Below are 15,295 nucleotides of genomic sequence, written 5' to 3' on the forward strand. Positions count from 1 at the left end.
CCTTGTGTTTGTCATTTTGGCCGTCGCCATCTTGTCTTTTTGCAACCAGAAGAGACACGAGAAAGTGAAACTAAGTACAACCGAAATACTGAATGAGACATTTCTATGTGACCAAAATGTTACAATTAACTGAAGCATCCCCTGCTTTATGGTCTGTGTGACTCTAAATGGAGCATAATGTACTAAATGAACATCATGCTGTATTGAAGAAGACTTGAAACTAGAGATTGAGACATAAACTCATGTTTACAATGTTTACTGAGGGAATAAATCAAGAGAGAAGTAGAGTCATTTTCTCATAGACTTCTATACAACCAGAGGAGTCGCCCCCTGGTGGACATTACAGAGAATGCAGCTTTAACACATGAAGCTTTGGTGTCAGTCTTCAGAGCCGGAGTTTTCCGACTGATTGGATTTTGGTGAAATAGATGTATTTGCATCGCTTGCCTGGAGTAAAGTGAGTTTAATTTGATATACCTTTGGGGGGGGGGGGGGCAGCAGTTGTCTCTGATGACAGTAGATATGGAGATTCTGATTTAGTCGTTGAAAGTTGTCTTTGGGGAAGAGAGGGAGAGCAGGTGGATATATGACAGAAATATTGTGTCTGCGCAGAGGAGAGAACAAAGAGGGATGGAGGTAAAGAATAAAGAGGGATGATAGTTAGAAAAGAAGGAAGAAAAATAGAGTGAGAGAGAGGTAAAAACCCAAGCAAGCGTGGATGCAAATAAAACTTGCCCGAGAGAGTGACGGGATGAAGAGGACGGAGGGAGGAAGAGGGTGAAGTCTATGAGTCACGCTGAGAGATGAGGACAACGAGTTCAGGCAGAGAAAATTTATGAGAAATATATGAGCTTCTGTAGGGAGAAAAAACAACTTGGTGGAGAGAAAGAGGTTTATTAGTATTCTGGCTGAGAGACGAGAGGAAAGGCAAGAAAGAGAAGAGGGGAGTTGGAGGGAGGAGAGGTGGGTGAGGTAATGTGAGAACGAGGGAGAGACGAGGAAAGAAGCTGGAAAAATAGAGGGAGCTGTCAAGAAGGAGAAATGTTCCGTGTCTTCATTTGAAGACAAAGCTTTCTATTTATATGTCTGCGTGTTACTGTTTGTGTGCATGAATTCATTATTGTGCAGCTGGTTGTGTGTTTGTGATGAAAGACTCGTCAGATTGCTTTTTAGTTGTGTTGCGTCTGTGTTGAAGCGCTGTCCAATTCTTTGTTGTCCTTTCTTTATCCTGCAGGCCAGATGTCCTCACAAGGACAGAGATGGGAGGAAACTCACCCATCATTCAACTTCATGGACTGAGGTAAGGCTGACATGTCTTTATTCTTCTTCCTGATTTCCCTGTCTGTGGCTCTCACGTGTAAGCCCAGTGGTTGCTACTGAAAGTGTAAAATCTGAATTATTTTAATTGTTGGGGACTATTTTCAGTGGCGGATGAATCCACATTTGTTGCTCTAGTGAGTATTTGTGGCAGCAGGAAGGTTCTTCCAAATAAATAGAGTGTGTGTGTGTGTGTGTGTGTGTGTGTGTGTGTGTGTGTGTTCATGTTGACGAAGGACCAACAGTGATGTGTTTTTAACCACATTGGAGATTTTCTTTTCTTTACGGAGTCTATTAGCTCATCGTTGTGGTTTTCCTGGTACACGCTGTGTGGTGGAGTCTTACCAGCACAGACGCCATTCTACATTTCTGCCAAACCACAGAGGAGGTGAATGTCAACGTTTTTGCATTCGGTCAGAGCAAAGTGACCTCGTTCAGTGAGCAACGGATAAGGAAGGGAACGTGGTATGATAACGAGTATAAGAAGTATATAATAATACGTTTCTGTGGGTTTATTTTGGAATATCGCTGCCATCTAGTGGTAAAACAATAAAAATCGCAATTTTTGTCCTCAAAAAGTGTACGGTTTTTATTGATTTTCATCGACAGATTTTGTTTTTAAAGTAACAAATGAAACTGGAGTCCTTTAAACATTGTAGGGTTAAGTTTTGTACTCAATACGTTATTAATTGCTCTATTTTGTCGCTACTGAACAATTACTAAAATTACTCTTTAATGAAAACAACTCATTAGAGTGCCTTAAACTTCAAATACGTAAAAAAGGATAAAAAAGAGTAAGGCAATGCTGAGAGTTTTGAGAGAACTATTCCTAACGCGAACCTAAAAACACATAAATACCTTAATTAAAAACTCATAAAATGAATCAGACTTGCTTACCAGATTCCCTATTGTTCATTTTTTAATCCGTTTTTCTCTCTTCCTTCTGGATCATTTTGCTGTAAATCATCGCAGACTGACATCTAATCTCAAACAGCCACATCTGGCTGTCATCTGGAGGCTTTGAGGTCAGCTCCAGGTTAGGAAGTGTTGAGGGAAAGGTGGTGTTCAGCGTCCTCACAAGTCAGACGTGTGTGTGTGCGCGTGTGTGTGTGTGTGCGTGTGTGTGTGACGTAGGTAGCGCGTGTGTTAGTATGTCACACAGTCACATACTAACACACACACACACACACACACTGATTACACAGTCACATACTAACACACACACACACACACACTGATTACACAGTCACATACTAACACACACACACACACACACACACACACACACACACACACACAGAGACAGGCTTCACAGAGCTCACAGTAAATGCCATGACGATTGATCTCACACTCGAGTCCGGCAGAATCGATGCTCTTTGTTTTGCGCTCACAGCGTTGCTCGGCTGCTCGGCTCCCTGCTGCTGTGAAAAGGACTCCCGAAGCCGCATTTAGGCCCCACGTCAGGTCCGTGAAAACCAAACAAACGGCTCCTGAGGGCTGAGTTCACTGTGTGCAGAGCAGGAAAACACAACGGAGATGATTTCTCTCGCTGTGTCATGAGGGGGTTTCATCTACAGGATATCGTGGTGGCTTCTGATTTCTCTGTGTATGTGTATTCTGGAGATTTTTAAAAGTCATCCGTGTCTTGATCTCTGAAAAACAACCTGGTAAATTGACATTTATACAGATCAATACCGGATCTTTCATTTCTAAGTGCTCACACCAGTGTTTGTGTACAGGTGTCTGGTTGTACTGTCCCGTTACTAAAAGTTAAAGCACTCCTTGATTTTCAGGGGTAAAACAACGTCTGATGCATTTTGGGAGCTTTCTATCATGAAAATCCAGACTGACAAAAGTACTTCACTTATTTTTTTTAATCCTCATCCTCGGCTGGTAAGAAGCTTTTCGGTCCTCTTTTCACCGTCTCCAATTACTTCATGAATAAATGTTGGACTTAAATAGTTTGATGACCTCGTCTAAGCTGACATAACCTTAGAAAGTGTCAGACGCTCAGACACAGAATTAATGAAGGAAATGATGAAGGACTCGGCGGAATGACACATTAATACAAAAGGGAAATAAATGACAGGAAAGTACGTTTTATGTGAGAAAATTTGAACCAAATTTACATTTTATTTTACGATTTTATAACTCAAGATTATTCAAAACACAATAAATAACTTGTTTATTGAGTAAATAGTTAATTAAATGTAATTATATGCTGTTTTTTTACTTTGAAACTGATTAAAGTACGGCGCTGTTGCAGTGTGAACTAATAAAGAAGTTGGTGAATGACTTGTGAATGAAAGATCCCACCCAGCTCACCTCAGCAGCATCCCGTCTCATTGACCTCTCCTCACCTGGTTCCAGGTGTCCCAGCATCCTCTCTGCAGGGCTGATGAGAGGCCCCCTTCCTGCAGCAGAGGACGACACGAGGACGACACGAGGACGACGGCCTCTGCGTCTGCCAGCAAAGCTCTCAGATTTAGTCGCCGTGTCCGAGGCAGACGAGGCTGCAGCTCGATGAAGACGGATGGCCTAATCCTGCGAGGAGAAGGCGGGTTAAGATGGCGGCCTGTGAGGTGACAGTCGCACAGCACTTCATTTAATGAGATAATCACAAACCGCTGTAGCTTCCAGGTTTGATCCGCAAGTCAGCGTTGTTTTGTTTTCTGTGACCTTTACACCAAAGTATACGTGCCAACCTGCTAAATGACATCTTTATTTATTCATTTTCTGTCTCCCAACATAACAGCAGCAGTGAAACTGACCTGGAAATGAAACCAGAGCAAAATTGTTGTTCTTTACATCTGACGACAGCAGTTTATCGTTTCGTTTTTTTGCAATTCGTCATTGATTGATACGAACACCGGAAATAAAAAAGAAATATGGCAAAGTATCAAAAGCAAAATGTCACTCAAAGAGACAACTATGAAAGCGGGCAAAACAACCACAAAGAGACACAAAATGATTGCAAAGAGACACAATAAGACTAAACCGAGAGACCAAAACAACTACAAAGGGAAGCAAAGCCGCTGTGAGGAGACAAGAAGAGACACAAAATGACCACAAAGAAACATACAATGTCGACAAAGAGACCAAAACTACTAACACAGAGAAACAAAACAACATCACAAAGAGGCGAAACAACATTAACGTCTGTGTCTCGTCCTATTGTTTGTAGGAGAGCTGGTGGAGTCTTTCTGACATTCTGTTTCTAAAAGTCAAGATGCTCAGACTGTGTCGGTGGTTCGTCTCCTGATGTGTTCACTAGAGGGCGCCACAGAGCAGAGAGAGAGTAAAGCTTCTGCTAAAATCAACCTCTTTCACTGGGCTGAAGGCACAGTTCAGGAGTTTTCATCTTTTATTATCTCGTATCTCCTTTCTCTTCCTATGACTGTTCATTGATCTTTTCCTTCAACTCTTCTCTCTCACATCTTCTCTCTTGATCCTCCAGGAAGTGAGAACATCTGCTGGTTGTTCATCCTGATTTTTTAGGAGACAGTTCGGCTTTAAGATGCGAGAAGTCGTGAAGATGCTGAACAGACAGAATATATGTTTAAAAACTAAATTGCAGTGATCCGTTTGCTAAGTCTGATCTAAAATTGTTGGCTTAAGTAGAGGTGAAAATTGTTTGTTGCTAGGATCTTATTTTAAGTTCCTTTAAACTAAAAAGTATCTGTGAAACAGGTGAAAGAAAAAGTGTCAGGTGTTTGTTGTTGTAATACTCATGTCGGCCACAAGGGGCAGAAGTGCTCCACTTCCACCTGTTCTAAATACGACTGAAAGCGTTCATGTTTTCTTCCAGGTGAGTTTTAATGTTGGCTAACACACAATCTGCACCTTGAGTTTAGAGTGTATGGAGAAAATGAAACTCGTCTGGAAGAAAACACAAATGCTTTTACAGACGTACACCTTTCTTTACCAGTTTTCACAGATTGTGACTGTTTTTCAATTGTTCTTAATTCATAAACACAAGAGAGAGAACTATCTAGGTCAGACTTCTTAAATGGATCACCATGTTATTTTTTCCTCTCAGGGCTTCCGTAGTTTCTGTAGAGCGAGAGAGAGAGAGAGAGAGAGAGAGAGAGAGAGAGAGAGAGAGATGATGGAAGAGCTCTGACTTCATTAGAAGTCATAAAAAAAGTATTAAAAAATATTTAAAACCCACAAACCAACAGGTTCTGAGAGGCAGAAAAGACAAATATCACACAGGAGGAGAGGGCCAGACTTGAGTCACCAGCCAGCTGTTGTAACCAGGTTCCCTTTGTTTCCCTATTTCCTGATAGAGAACGGTTATAGTGGATCATGAATGGAAAATTATGAGTGCAGCTGAAAATGCGGCCCCCGACCGATCACGATGCATTCCTCCAGGTTCGCACAGCGTTGCACCATGACCACACGGCTCTTATCTTCTTTTTGTCTCGTTCAAACATCCAAAACGAATCGTCGGTCACATTTTGCTTTTTTTTCCCGAGACGTTCTGGACTGAGTCGACCTCTGACCTCGCTGAACGGCAGCGCACCGGCTCACCGTGCCGTCCTGCCAAATGTCACAACCCTTTGACACATCCAGGCCGTATATAGAGAGCTCAGGCTCGCTGCACGAGAAGTGAGAAGGTCGGGCCTCATATTTATAGGCCGACCTTTACTTCAACCTGCGCTGGCTGACTTAAGGAACTGTATGTCCGTCGGGCCCCCGATCATTGTGAGTATTCGGATCCCACACATGATTCGTGTTACGTAACTCTGGGATTATTCTATATTCTTCTATTTGTAGACTTAATCCCTCATCCACCGTCCTGCTGACACAAATATTCACTCGAGCAGATGTTGCTCCGTTGTGTTTGAACAGCGTGTCGACGCGATAGAATGGATGTGAGTTGCTCTGTGTGGAGATCGTGGCCTGCAGACTGATGAGCCAAGAATAGACTTGGACACAAGGAGCTTTCAGATAGACACGGCTCTCAACCAACGGACGCATGACGACATTTGTCTTTGTCATTTTTTGGTTTTGCTGAGATAAAAAAATTAATATTCCAATTGTTTATGAATTAGTTTAGAAGATTCATGTTGTGTCAAGTGTTTCCAGGCGGACACTTAGGGTTCTGAAAAGTGAAGCCGAAGCTGAAGTGTCTGATACCTGCATTCTCTCTAATGTACACTCACTGAATTCAAACTCTGTGTTCAGTAATTAATGTAAGTCAAGAGCTTTTATTTCTTCATCAGTGGCACTGAAACAAACCGGTGCTTGATGCTACAATGGTGAGTTTGTGAGAACAATGCAGCTATAAGATGGACGTCTGCAGTTGAATATAAAAATGTGATTAAGATGTGATGAAATAAAGTAATAAGTACATAAAGCAGTGACACTGTCAGTAGAGACAGAAAAATAGTGCCGAGCCTGTTATGTGATTGGCTGTCTACTCTTTTATTGTTGTAATCATTTGTCATATATCATATTATTGTGGTTATAATAAATAGACAGGTGGATGCGAACTGTATTTATGACATTGATGTTATTTAAACAACACATAAACAAGGGCAGTTTGAATTAAGCCTTTAGTTTGTCAGAGGAATGTGTTAAATATCGCTTTTATTTTCATAGAAATCACTTTTTTATTTTTTTTAATCTAAAAATCACTTCCGGGTTAGCTGGTGCCGCTTTGTCATGTCTGGAACTACTTTTCTTGGCGGATGTTTTAGTATTTTATAGTAAATAAAAAAGGTCATAATGTGTCACATACCGTCGAAATAAAAGAAATGATTTGTTCAAAATGATTTGTTCAAAATGAATTCAGGAGCCTCTCTCCTGTGAACCTCGTGACTCGTTGATTGACAGGCAGCTGCACGCGACCTTGACATTCTGACGAGAGAGGGGGCGTGCCCGGTGGTCGCGCGCTGGGAATAAATAGCGGTGACTCCTCGAGCTCGTCCCCCGCTTTCACTTCTCCCCCCGCGAGGACAGACTTCACAAACGGTACTTTATTCACCAAACTCATCTTTAGTCGATTAACGTTTGAATTTTGAGAGTTTTCTTCTGTTTTTTTATGCAACGAACTGTCAAGAAATTTACTTTTTGTGGATCTCATCTCGGAATTCCTTTGGTCTTCTAATTGAACTGCATGCTGCTTTTACAACATTTAGATTTTTTGCATTTTTATTCAAGGTTTTAGTCTTGTAATTATGAGTGTTTGTATTTATTGTTACATCTTCATACTTTTGCATGATGCAAAGATGATGATTAAACATGCATTGTGTCTGATATATCTTTCCCTTCCAGTGAGGACTAGAACATATCAGACAAAATGGTGAAGATTGGAATCAATGGGTGAGTTGAGTTTTATTCAGGTTTAAGTCTGAGAAAGCGCTCATCTTCTACAGCTTTAAATGATGTTCAACAATCTGTTTATTCTTAAAACTAAACTCAAATCTCAGGCGTTTAGCTGCTGCTTTCTGATAAAGAACTAAAACGTTTCTCCATATCCTGGATGAAATGTGTATGTTTGTTAGCCGAGTTATTAAAATGAGTTTTGGACACAAACAACTTGAATATGTCTCCATCGGTTGTGGAAAAATGTGAATTTTAAGCATTTCCTCACATTTTGTGACCTAATTTATTATTATTATTATTATTATTATTATTATTACAATTATTAATCGTAAAAATAATCAGCACATTAATAAATTAATTTTAAATAATCGTTAGTTGCAGCTCTACTTGACAGTAAAGTATTAAAACCTTAAGTGGAAGTCACATTAAATGCATTAAATTAACAAAATTACATAAATGTAAAGTGTCCTTAAACAAGACACTGAACCTAAAATGCATCAAAGGAATACATTTTAAATCACAAATGAATTGAACACAACATAAAGTAGAAAAAGATGCATAAACTTTAATTATCTGACAATCTCCTCCACAATATTCTATTTCCTGTTTTATTTGGGGCTCTTTCTTTGTCTGAATGGTTGTTGGTGGGACAGGACTCGGGACCCGTCTATTCTCTGGTTTATTTATAGTCTCCTCTCCGTCCGTATCTCTCCTCAGCTGTCACATTCCTCTTATTCTCACCTCGTCTATTTTTAACCCTCTAACCTTTTCCGCCGACTTTCAGAGATCGGACTGTGAGACCCCCAGTGTTCTAACGTATCCTCCGCTGTAAAGAAGAAGCAGCAGCAGCTGCTGTCGAGCCTGCTGGGAGATTTAGCTCCTTTTACTTTTGGCCCTCGTATCAAAACCAACTGAGCCTCAGAAACAGAAGACGGGCTCCGATCCATTTTGGCCTTCTGGCTGTTTTGGTGGCTTCCCAAAACCAACCGAGTGAGCCTCTTACGCCCATTCCTCCTGTGAAGGAAGGCAGAAATGTAGACGATGAGGTTTTATGGTTGAATCATCTTTGGATCTCTGCTCTTGAGCAAGGCAGGGCTGCCCCTGGCTCTGCAGTGTGGAGTCGGCGTGGTTCAAATACTCAGTAAAGGTTTCTCTATGTTCTCGACCTGCAGTCGTATTGTTGACACTAATGTGGCCGATTTTAGTTTTTGTTCCCCACTTTTTGACATTCCTAAATCTTGAGACTAGACTGTGTGAGTTTAAACCTCAGATAATTCACTAGAACCATGCAGGGTTCTTCAGTTTGTCCTAATAGGAGAACCCTTTCTGGTTCCTGGTAGAACGTTTTCAGATGGTCCGACCTAGAACCCAACATAAAGAGTTACACCCTAAACCATCTGTGACAAATTCCACCCAGAACTCTCCGAGAGGTTCTATTGAGAACTCATTTCTTGTGTAATGGCTCCACCCAGAACCCTCTATGATAGAGAACTCATCTCTGGTGTAATGGTTCCACCCAGAACCGAGAGGTTATATTGAGAACTCATCGCTGGTGTCATGGTTCCACCCAGAACTCTCTGCGAGAGGTTCTATCCAGAACCTTTCCACCTTCTAAGGTTGCTAACAAGAACCGAACCAGGGGGTTCTACCGATAACCCCTTTAGTTTCCAAGGGTTTCATCTAGAACTCAGCCAGGGCATTCTACAAAAACCCTCTTACAATCCACGGGTTATATCTAGAACCCACACAGGGAGTTCTACCGAAAACCCTTTTATAATCCAAGTAATGCATCTAGATACTACCCAGAAGGTTCTACTGAAAACTTTTTTTAATATTCCAAGGGTGTCATCTAGAGCCCTCCTCAAGGCTTCTGAAAACCCATTTTGAATTTGAAGGCTTTCCTCTAGAACCCTAAAGGGCCTAAAGGGTATGTGGTGTGGCACAACCCACAACAATCATTGTTTTACTTTTCCCTTCAACAATCCTTGAAGACTTCTTTCTTAAAGTTATTTTTGGGATGAAAAGGGTTCTTAATGGAACCCTTGAAAAGAAAAAGGGTTCTTCAGAATGGTTCTTGGTAGAACCTCAGCCTTCTCAGGAAAAACCCGTCTACAACCCTTATTTTCTAAAAGTTATATCAGAAACGGGAAAGCATTTGTATCCGTATTCAATATAAAGAACATGGAATTGTAGCAAAGACCTTCCACCTCCAGCGAGCGGTTTTCATTTCCTGGTGAACCCTGACCTTTTATTCAGATGGGGGGGGGGTTGAAACTGGCCCTTGACCAGTACGTAATGTGACTCCTGGAGACATGAGACATAACGGCGCCTTTTAAACCCTCACACTCCCTTAGATGATCTCTCGTTATCTCAGAGTTGTCTCCTCCTTTCCAGCGACGTGGTTGATGTGTAAAATGAAAGTCTGCTGTTCGACCCGCCGCGACGGCTGCCATATTAGGTGCAGAACCGTCTCTCGGCAGCCAGCCATTGTTATCTTCGGTGAAGGGCGGCGGGCCTTCTATGGCCCTGCTGTCCTCCACTGGGACTGTTTGGCTCTCGGAGCCCCCTGCTGGTCAGAGAGGGGAAGTGTGGCGAGAAGCAGTCACACTGAACTAAAAGAGACAAGTCGGGATTTTACAGATAAAACATCTCCTCTAGATATAAATAACCTTTAATCCATGTTTCGTGCGCGGTTGTCTCTTTGTTTGAATTCTCTGAACTGTGAAATAAATGGCGTCTTCCCACACTGAGTGTCTCTTCTCCTCCTGTGTCTCAGGTTCGGACGTATCGGCCGTCTGGTGACCCGCGCCGCCATCTCAGGAGGCAAGATGGAGGTGGTGGCCATCAACGACCCCTTCATCGATCTGGACTACATGGTGAGAGGACGTCCCGTTCTCCCCGTGTCTTCTGAGAGAAACTGTTTTCGTCTATTTTTGGTGAAATATGGGAAAGTATGATCCCGTAAGCCAAACGTCTTAGATTGTGGGTCATAAACAGAAGAACATCAGGAGTCGCAGGCCCGAACAATAGTGAATGTGTAATTTTCTACCAGTTATACTGCAAGAAAAACTGTTTCTACACCAGAAAACCACATGTATGTCTTTGTACATCTGTATTAAAAACCGTGTTGTAGTTCGACCACGCTGCTGTAAAGTAATGGCTAAGTGTGAAAAACAGGCAGGTTTAGAAAGATGAATCAGCAAAATGATCTTTGGATTCTGAGGAGTCACAAAATGAGGAGTTTTAAATCATTACGTGACGGAAGAGAGCAAATGTTTGGAAACCTTTGGAGATGCTACGTGTTGGCGCTACTTTGACGAAAGACGCTGCTCTTAGCGCATCAGATCCTTTCTTGTAAGATGCGGTTGTGAATACTCGTGTCTTCTACTTTCCCTTCTTCCCGTCCTGCAGGTCTACATGTTCAAGTACGACTCCACTCACGGCGTGTGGAAGCACGGAGAGGTGAAGGCCGAGGGCGGCAAGCTGGTCATCGGCAGCATGCACATCATGGTCTTCCACGAGTACGTGCGCTTTGTTTTTTACATCTTTCTTCTACCTTGCGAGTCTGCTCGCAGCAGAGTTTAACTTCTCTGCTGTGATGAAACAGGAAGGACCCCGCCAACATCAAGTGGAGCGACGCTGCTGCCGAATACGTCGTGGAGTCCACCGGTGTTTTCACCACCATCGAGAGAGCCTCTGTGAGTTCTGAGTAGCAGAAACGGGCAGTTTCAGCTGAAAAAACATAGATTATAGGTTTTAATCTGTTGAGAACTGATGAAACATAAGAGGATTCACTTAATTGTCACATGTTTGTTAGTTAAAGTGACATAAACATGCTTATTTATAGTTCTATATTCAGAATAAACATTATAATATTCTTAAAATCGACTGTAGTGTAATACATTATTTGATTCTAGAGCATGAAGGGAGCTACAAATGACAGCATATAGGGTTTGATGATGCATTTCAGAGCTACGTAATATCTGTGTTTCATTTCAAATGTAATGAACGTTGCTGCGTTCCTCGTTTCCCGTCCAGGCTCACCTGAAGGGCGGCGCCAAGAGGGTGCTGATCTCCGCCCCCAGCGCTGACGCCCCGATGTTCGTCATGGGCGTCAACCACGAGAAGTACGACAACTCCCTGAAGGTGGTGAGGTGAGTCGCTGCTGGTTCTGGGTCTGAAGGAGTTGCGTTTGTAGATTTGTGACGCAGCGTGTGACGTGTCGTCAAAGCCGGAACAGACGGATGAGAACATCTGGATGCCTTTAGATGCTCTGCAAAACAAATGTCAAACGGAGGTCGTCTCTTGAAACACCTTTTGATGAAAGTAGCAGCGTAACTGTGTGTGGTTTGTAACCCGTGGTCACTGTCTCCGTCGTCACAGCAATGCTTCCTGCACAACCAACTGCCTGGCTCCCATCGCCAAGGTCATCAACGACAACTTCGGCATCGTAGAGGGTCTCATGGTAAAGAGCTCGGACGCTTCATTCATTCAAACCGCTGCTGTTGAAGAGTGTTTAAGACCAGACGTCGGACAGTTGACTTTTTATTAAAACGCTCAGTTTGAACTGAGCAGCTGTGTTTGTCTACTCAAGATGTTTTATATATTTATAGTAACAAAAGCGTACTTACTCTGACCAGCAGCCAAAACTAAGAAACAACTCTTTTCTGCATTTATTAAGCTGAAACAAATCACTTCACTGTAGTTTGTTGACTCATATTCTTCAGCTGAGTTATGTTTATTTGTACTTCGTGTTGAAGAAGAACAAACGATCAGACCAGCTCACTCTCACAACTTGATGGTTTGTTAAACCAGTTTCCTGATTATTTGTTGCGTTTAGAGCAGATGTGTGACATAAAATGCCACCGGGACAAGAGGCTGTCAAATGTGTACATATTGTGAAGCCCTCTGAGGCTAATTTGTGATTTTGGGCGATACAAAAATAAATTGAATTGATTCAACACATAAAAGATGAATCTAATGAATCAGTCGGCTCCCTCTCCTCCAGAGCACCGTCCACGCCATCACCGCCACGCAGAAGACCGTTGACGGTCCCTCCGGTAAGCTGTGGAGGGACGGACGCGGAGCCTCACAGAACATCATCCCCGCCTCCACCGGAGCCGCCAAGGCTGTCGGCAAAGTCATCCCCGAGCTGAACGGGTACGATTACTGACGTCTGGTTGGTTTATTTAGCGTCGTGAGCAGAGTGTGAAGACGATCAAGATGCTCGGCCCCTAACGATAGTCCTAATAGATCCTAACGCGTCACAAAAAGACGAATACAACTTCAACAAAGTACAGTGAAGTCGAGTTCCCGTCCCCCGCAAGTACTGGACCATTAATACATTTGCGTACAGCCAGGCATCCATGTAAAAATACACTTATATAAGTACATTAGGGCGGTTTCCTCTGAGTCTTGTTTGTCTAAATTGTCATTCATCAATTAGTCGGTTTTTGGAAAGTTTTACAGTCGTATAGTACGAAGTATTTCTTTGGGACAGCCCTAAAGTACATTGTTAATATCCCCCTTTGATGAAAAGCCAGAATTTACTTGAATTATTTTTATTCATATGGGGCGGAGAACGTCGAGGAGAGATCATCACGGGGAATAAAACGCACCTAAAATCATCTGTTTCTAATGTGTGCTGATGTTCCTCCTTCTCACAGTAAACTGACCGGCATGGCTTTCCGTGTCCCCACCCCCAACGTCTCTGTGGTTGACCTGACCGTCCGTCTGGAGAAGCCCGTGAGTGTCTCTTAACCGTTCAAACCGGAACCCTCAGTTTACGGCCTGTGACGTAAGTCCTCGTCTAATTCAAATGTCTCGTCCTTTCAGGCAAAGTACGAGGACATCAAGAAGGTGATCAAGGCCGCGTCTGAAGGACCCATGAAGGGAATTCTGGGATACACGGAGGACCAGGTACAGAAAGAAAAAAACATATGGCAACAAGACAGTCATGTGTAATGTTAGACCCATATGAACAGAACATTTTCTATGAGTGTGCGTAGAGCCCAGCACATCTATTATAACTTGTAAAATATCTTTAAACTGAAAAAACGACCTGCATTTATAACCCATGAAGCCAAATGTGCAGGTGTTTGTACTACATTTGTCTGCTGCTCCTCTGCATGTATGAACCTGTTTGGTTCTTTCTGCTCAGGTTGTGTCCACAGACTTCAACGGCGACACTCACTCCTCCATCTTTGACGCCGGCGCCGGCATTGCCCTCAACGAGCACTTCGTCAAGCTGGTGTCATGGTGAGCTAACGGCGCGCAGCGTAGCGCGATCATTGATCGGCTGAGACCAAACGTGGATCAAAGTTTATGTAAATTGTAATTGAGGAGGAAGCTCATAGCCCAAAAAGCCCATATTCATCATAACAAAGAAAGGAAGGTTTGTATTCATGGCTGTGCAACGAAGTCACTTTTATAACTTTATTTTTACAAGAATTTAATAAATGATACGTCATATGACTAAAGTTGATGGATGATGGAATTGAATTTTGAATGACCAAATTATTCAACGAACATTCCACATGTTTACAGTTGTTGTTCTAAAGATCACTTTAAACAACAGACAGGAAAGTATGAAAGAAATCACACTTACAGACTTTTACAGGGAACAATGTCTGAATTATAACAAACACAACATGTATTAAAGACGCAGCTACGTTTTGCTCACAGTGTCACTGCTTCTTTATTAAAGTCTGTGCTGACAATATGTCCACCAATTCTTTTCCCCATTAAATCTCCCTTTCCTGCACACTTAAGAGCATTTTTTTCTGTTTGTAAACAATTCCTTAAAACATGCACTTTTCTGCACTGAATTCTGTAAAATGTAAATGTGTATTTGCTCTACAAACCATGCTTAGGTTATTGCCATTCATAAATACCACATATTTCCCACTCTGCTTGTCTGCAGGTACGACAATGAGTACGGCTACAGCACCCGCGTGTGCGACCTGATCCTGCACATGTTCTCCAAGGAGTGAAATCCTCTTTCGGTTTCCTTCCCATGATTCTCTCTTCCTTCACCTGTAACATGGATGCCGCGCCATCTGCTACCCGGGAGCAAAACATCCTCTACGACTAACTGATTACAAATACTGATTATAAATACCTTTTTATATGATATGCGTGGTGTGTGCCCTGGCCGCACTAAGCAGTGGTTGTAGAGGTGATTTTTTTCTTTTTTTCTTTTTTTTTTCCGTCACTGAACTGTATTGTACTGAACTGTCTGGTTGCACTAAACATGACAATAAAGTCCTCTAGTTCGTGGAAAGACTGTGATGTAGTGTACTCACTGTGATTAGTGGAAATATTCTACCTAATGGGTCTGTTTTTATATTCAAATGACATGAAGTTTCGTGCAGAATAGGGAATACATTTCTGGGAAAATTGCCAAAAATGTAATGAAGTAATTTGTCCAACATTATTAGACTGAACCCCAGAGAGGAGAGTTGGGGGAGGACAGTAGTTTTCTGGGGAGACATGTCACTCCTGATAGTGTTGCATAAATCAATTGTCTCTTAATTTCCTCTAATCAAAGACGACAGTGTCACCCCGCCTCTGACTGTTTAATTCACTAATTTGTTGTCGGGGAGAAAATATCACCCGAACATTCAGCCAGCTGACATGCTGAAAC

At 42.3% G+C, this 15,295-nt stretch overlaps 1 protein-coding gene across 1 annotated transcript; it reads left to right on the forward strand.

Moving 5' to 3' along the window:
* Positions 1–7,191: 7,191 nt before the first annotated feature.
* Positions 7,192–14,940, forward strand: LOC306791437 (glyceraldehyde-3-phosphate dehydrogenase-like). Its single transcript, XM_079288156.1, has 12 exons — positions 7,192–7,296; positions 7,600–7,647; positions 10,427–10,526; positions 11,062–11,171; positions 11,258–11,348; positions 11,689–11,804; positions 12,034–12,115; positions 12,659–12,810; positions 13,317–13,395; positions 13,486–13,569; positions 13,811–13,908; positions 14,573–14,940. Exons 2-12 carry the CDS (start codon positions 7,625–7,627, stop codon positions 14,640–14,642), a joined length of 1,005 nt encoding a protein of 334 aa, XP_079144282.1. The 5' UTR covers positions 7,192–7,296; positions 7,600–7,624; the 3' UTR covers positions 14,643–14,940.
* The last annotated feature ends 355 nt before the right edge of the window (positions 14,941–15,295 follow it).

Source organism: Melanostigma gelatinosum (genome assembly GCF_949748355.1).
Source record: "Melanostigma gelatinosum genome assembly, chromosome: 17".
Lineage (NCBI taxonomy): Eukaryota > Metazoa > Chordata > Actinopteri > Perciformes > Zoarcidae > Melanostigma > Melanostigma gelatinosum.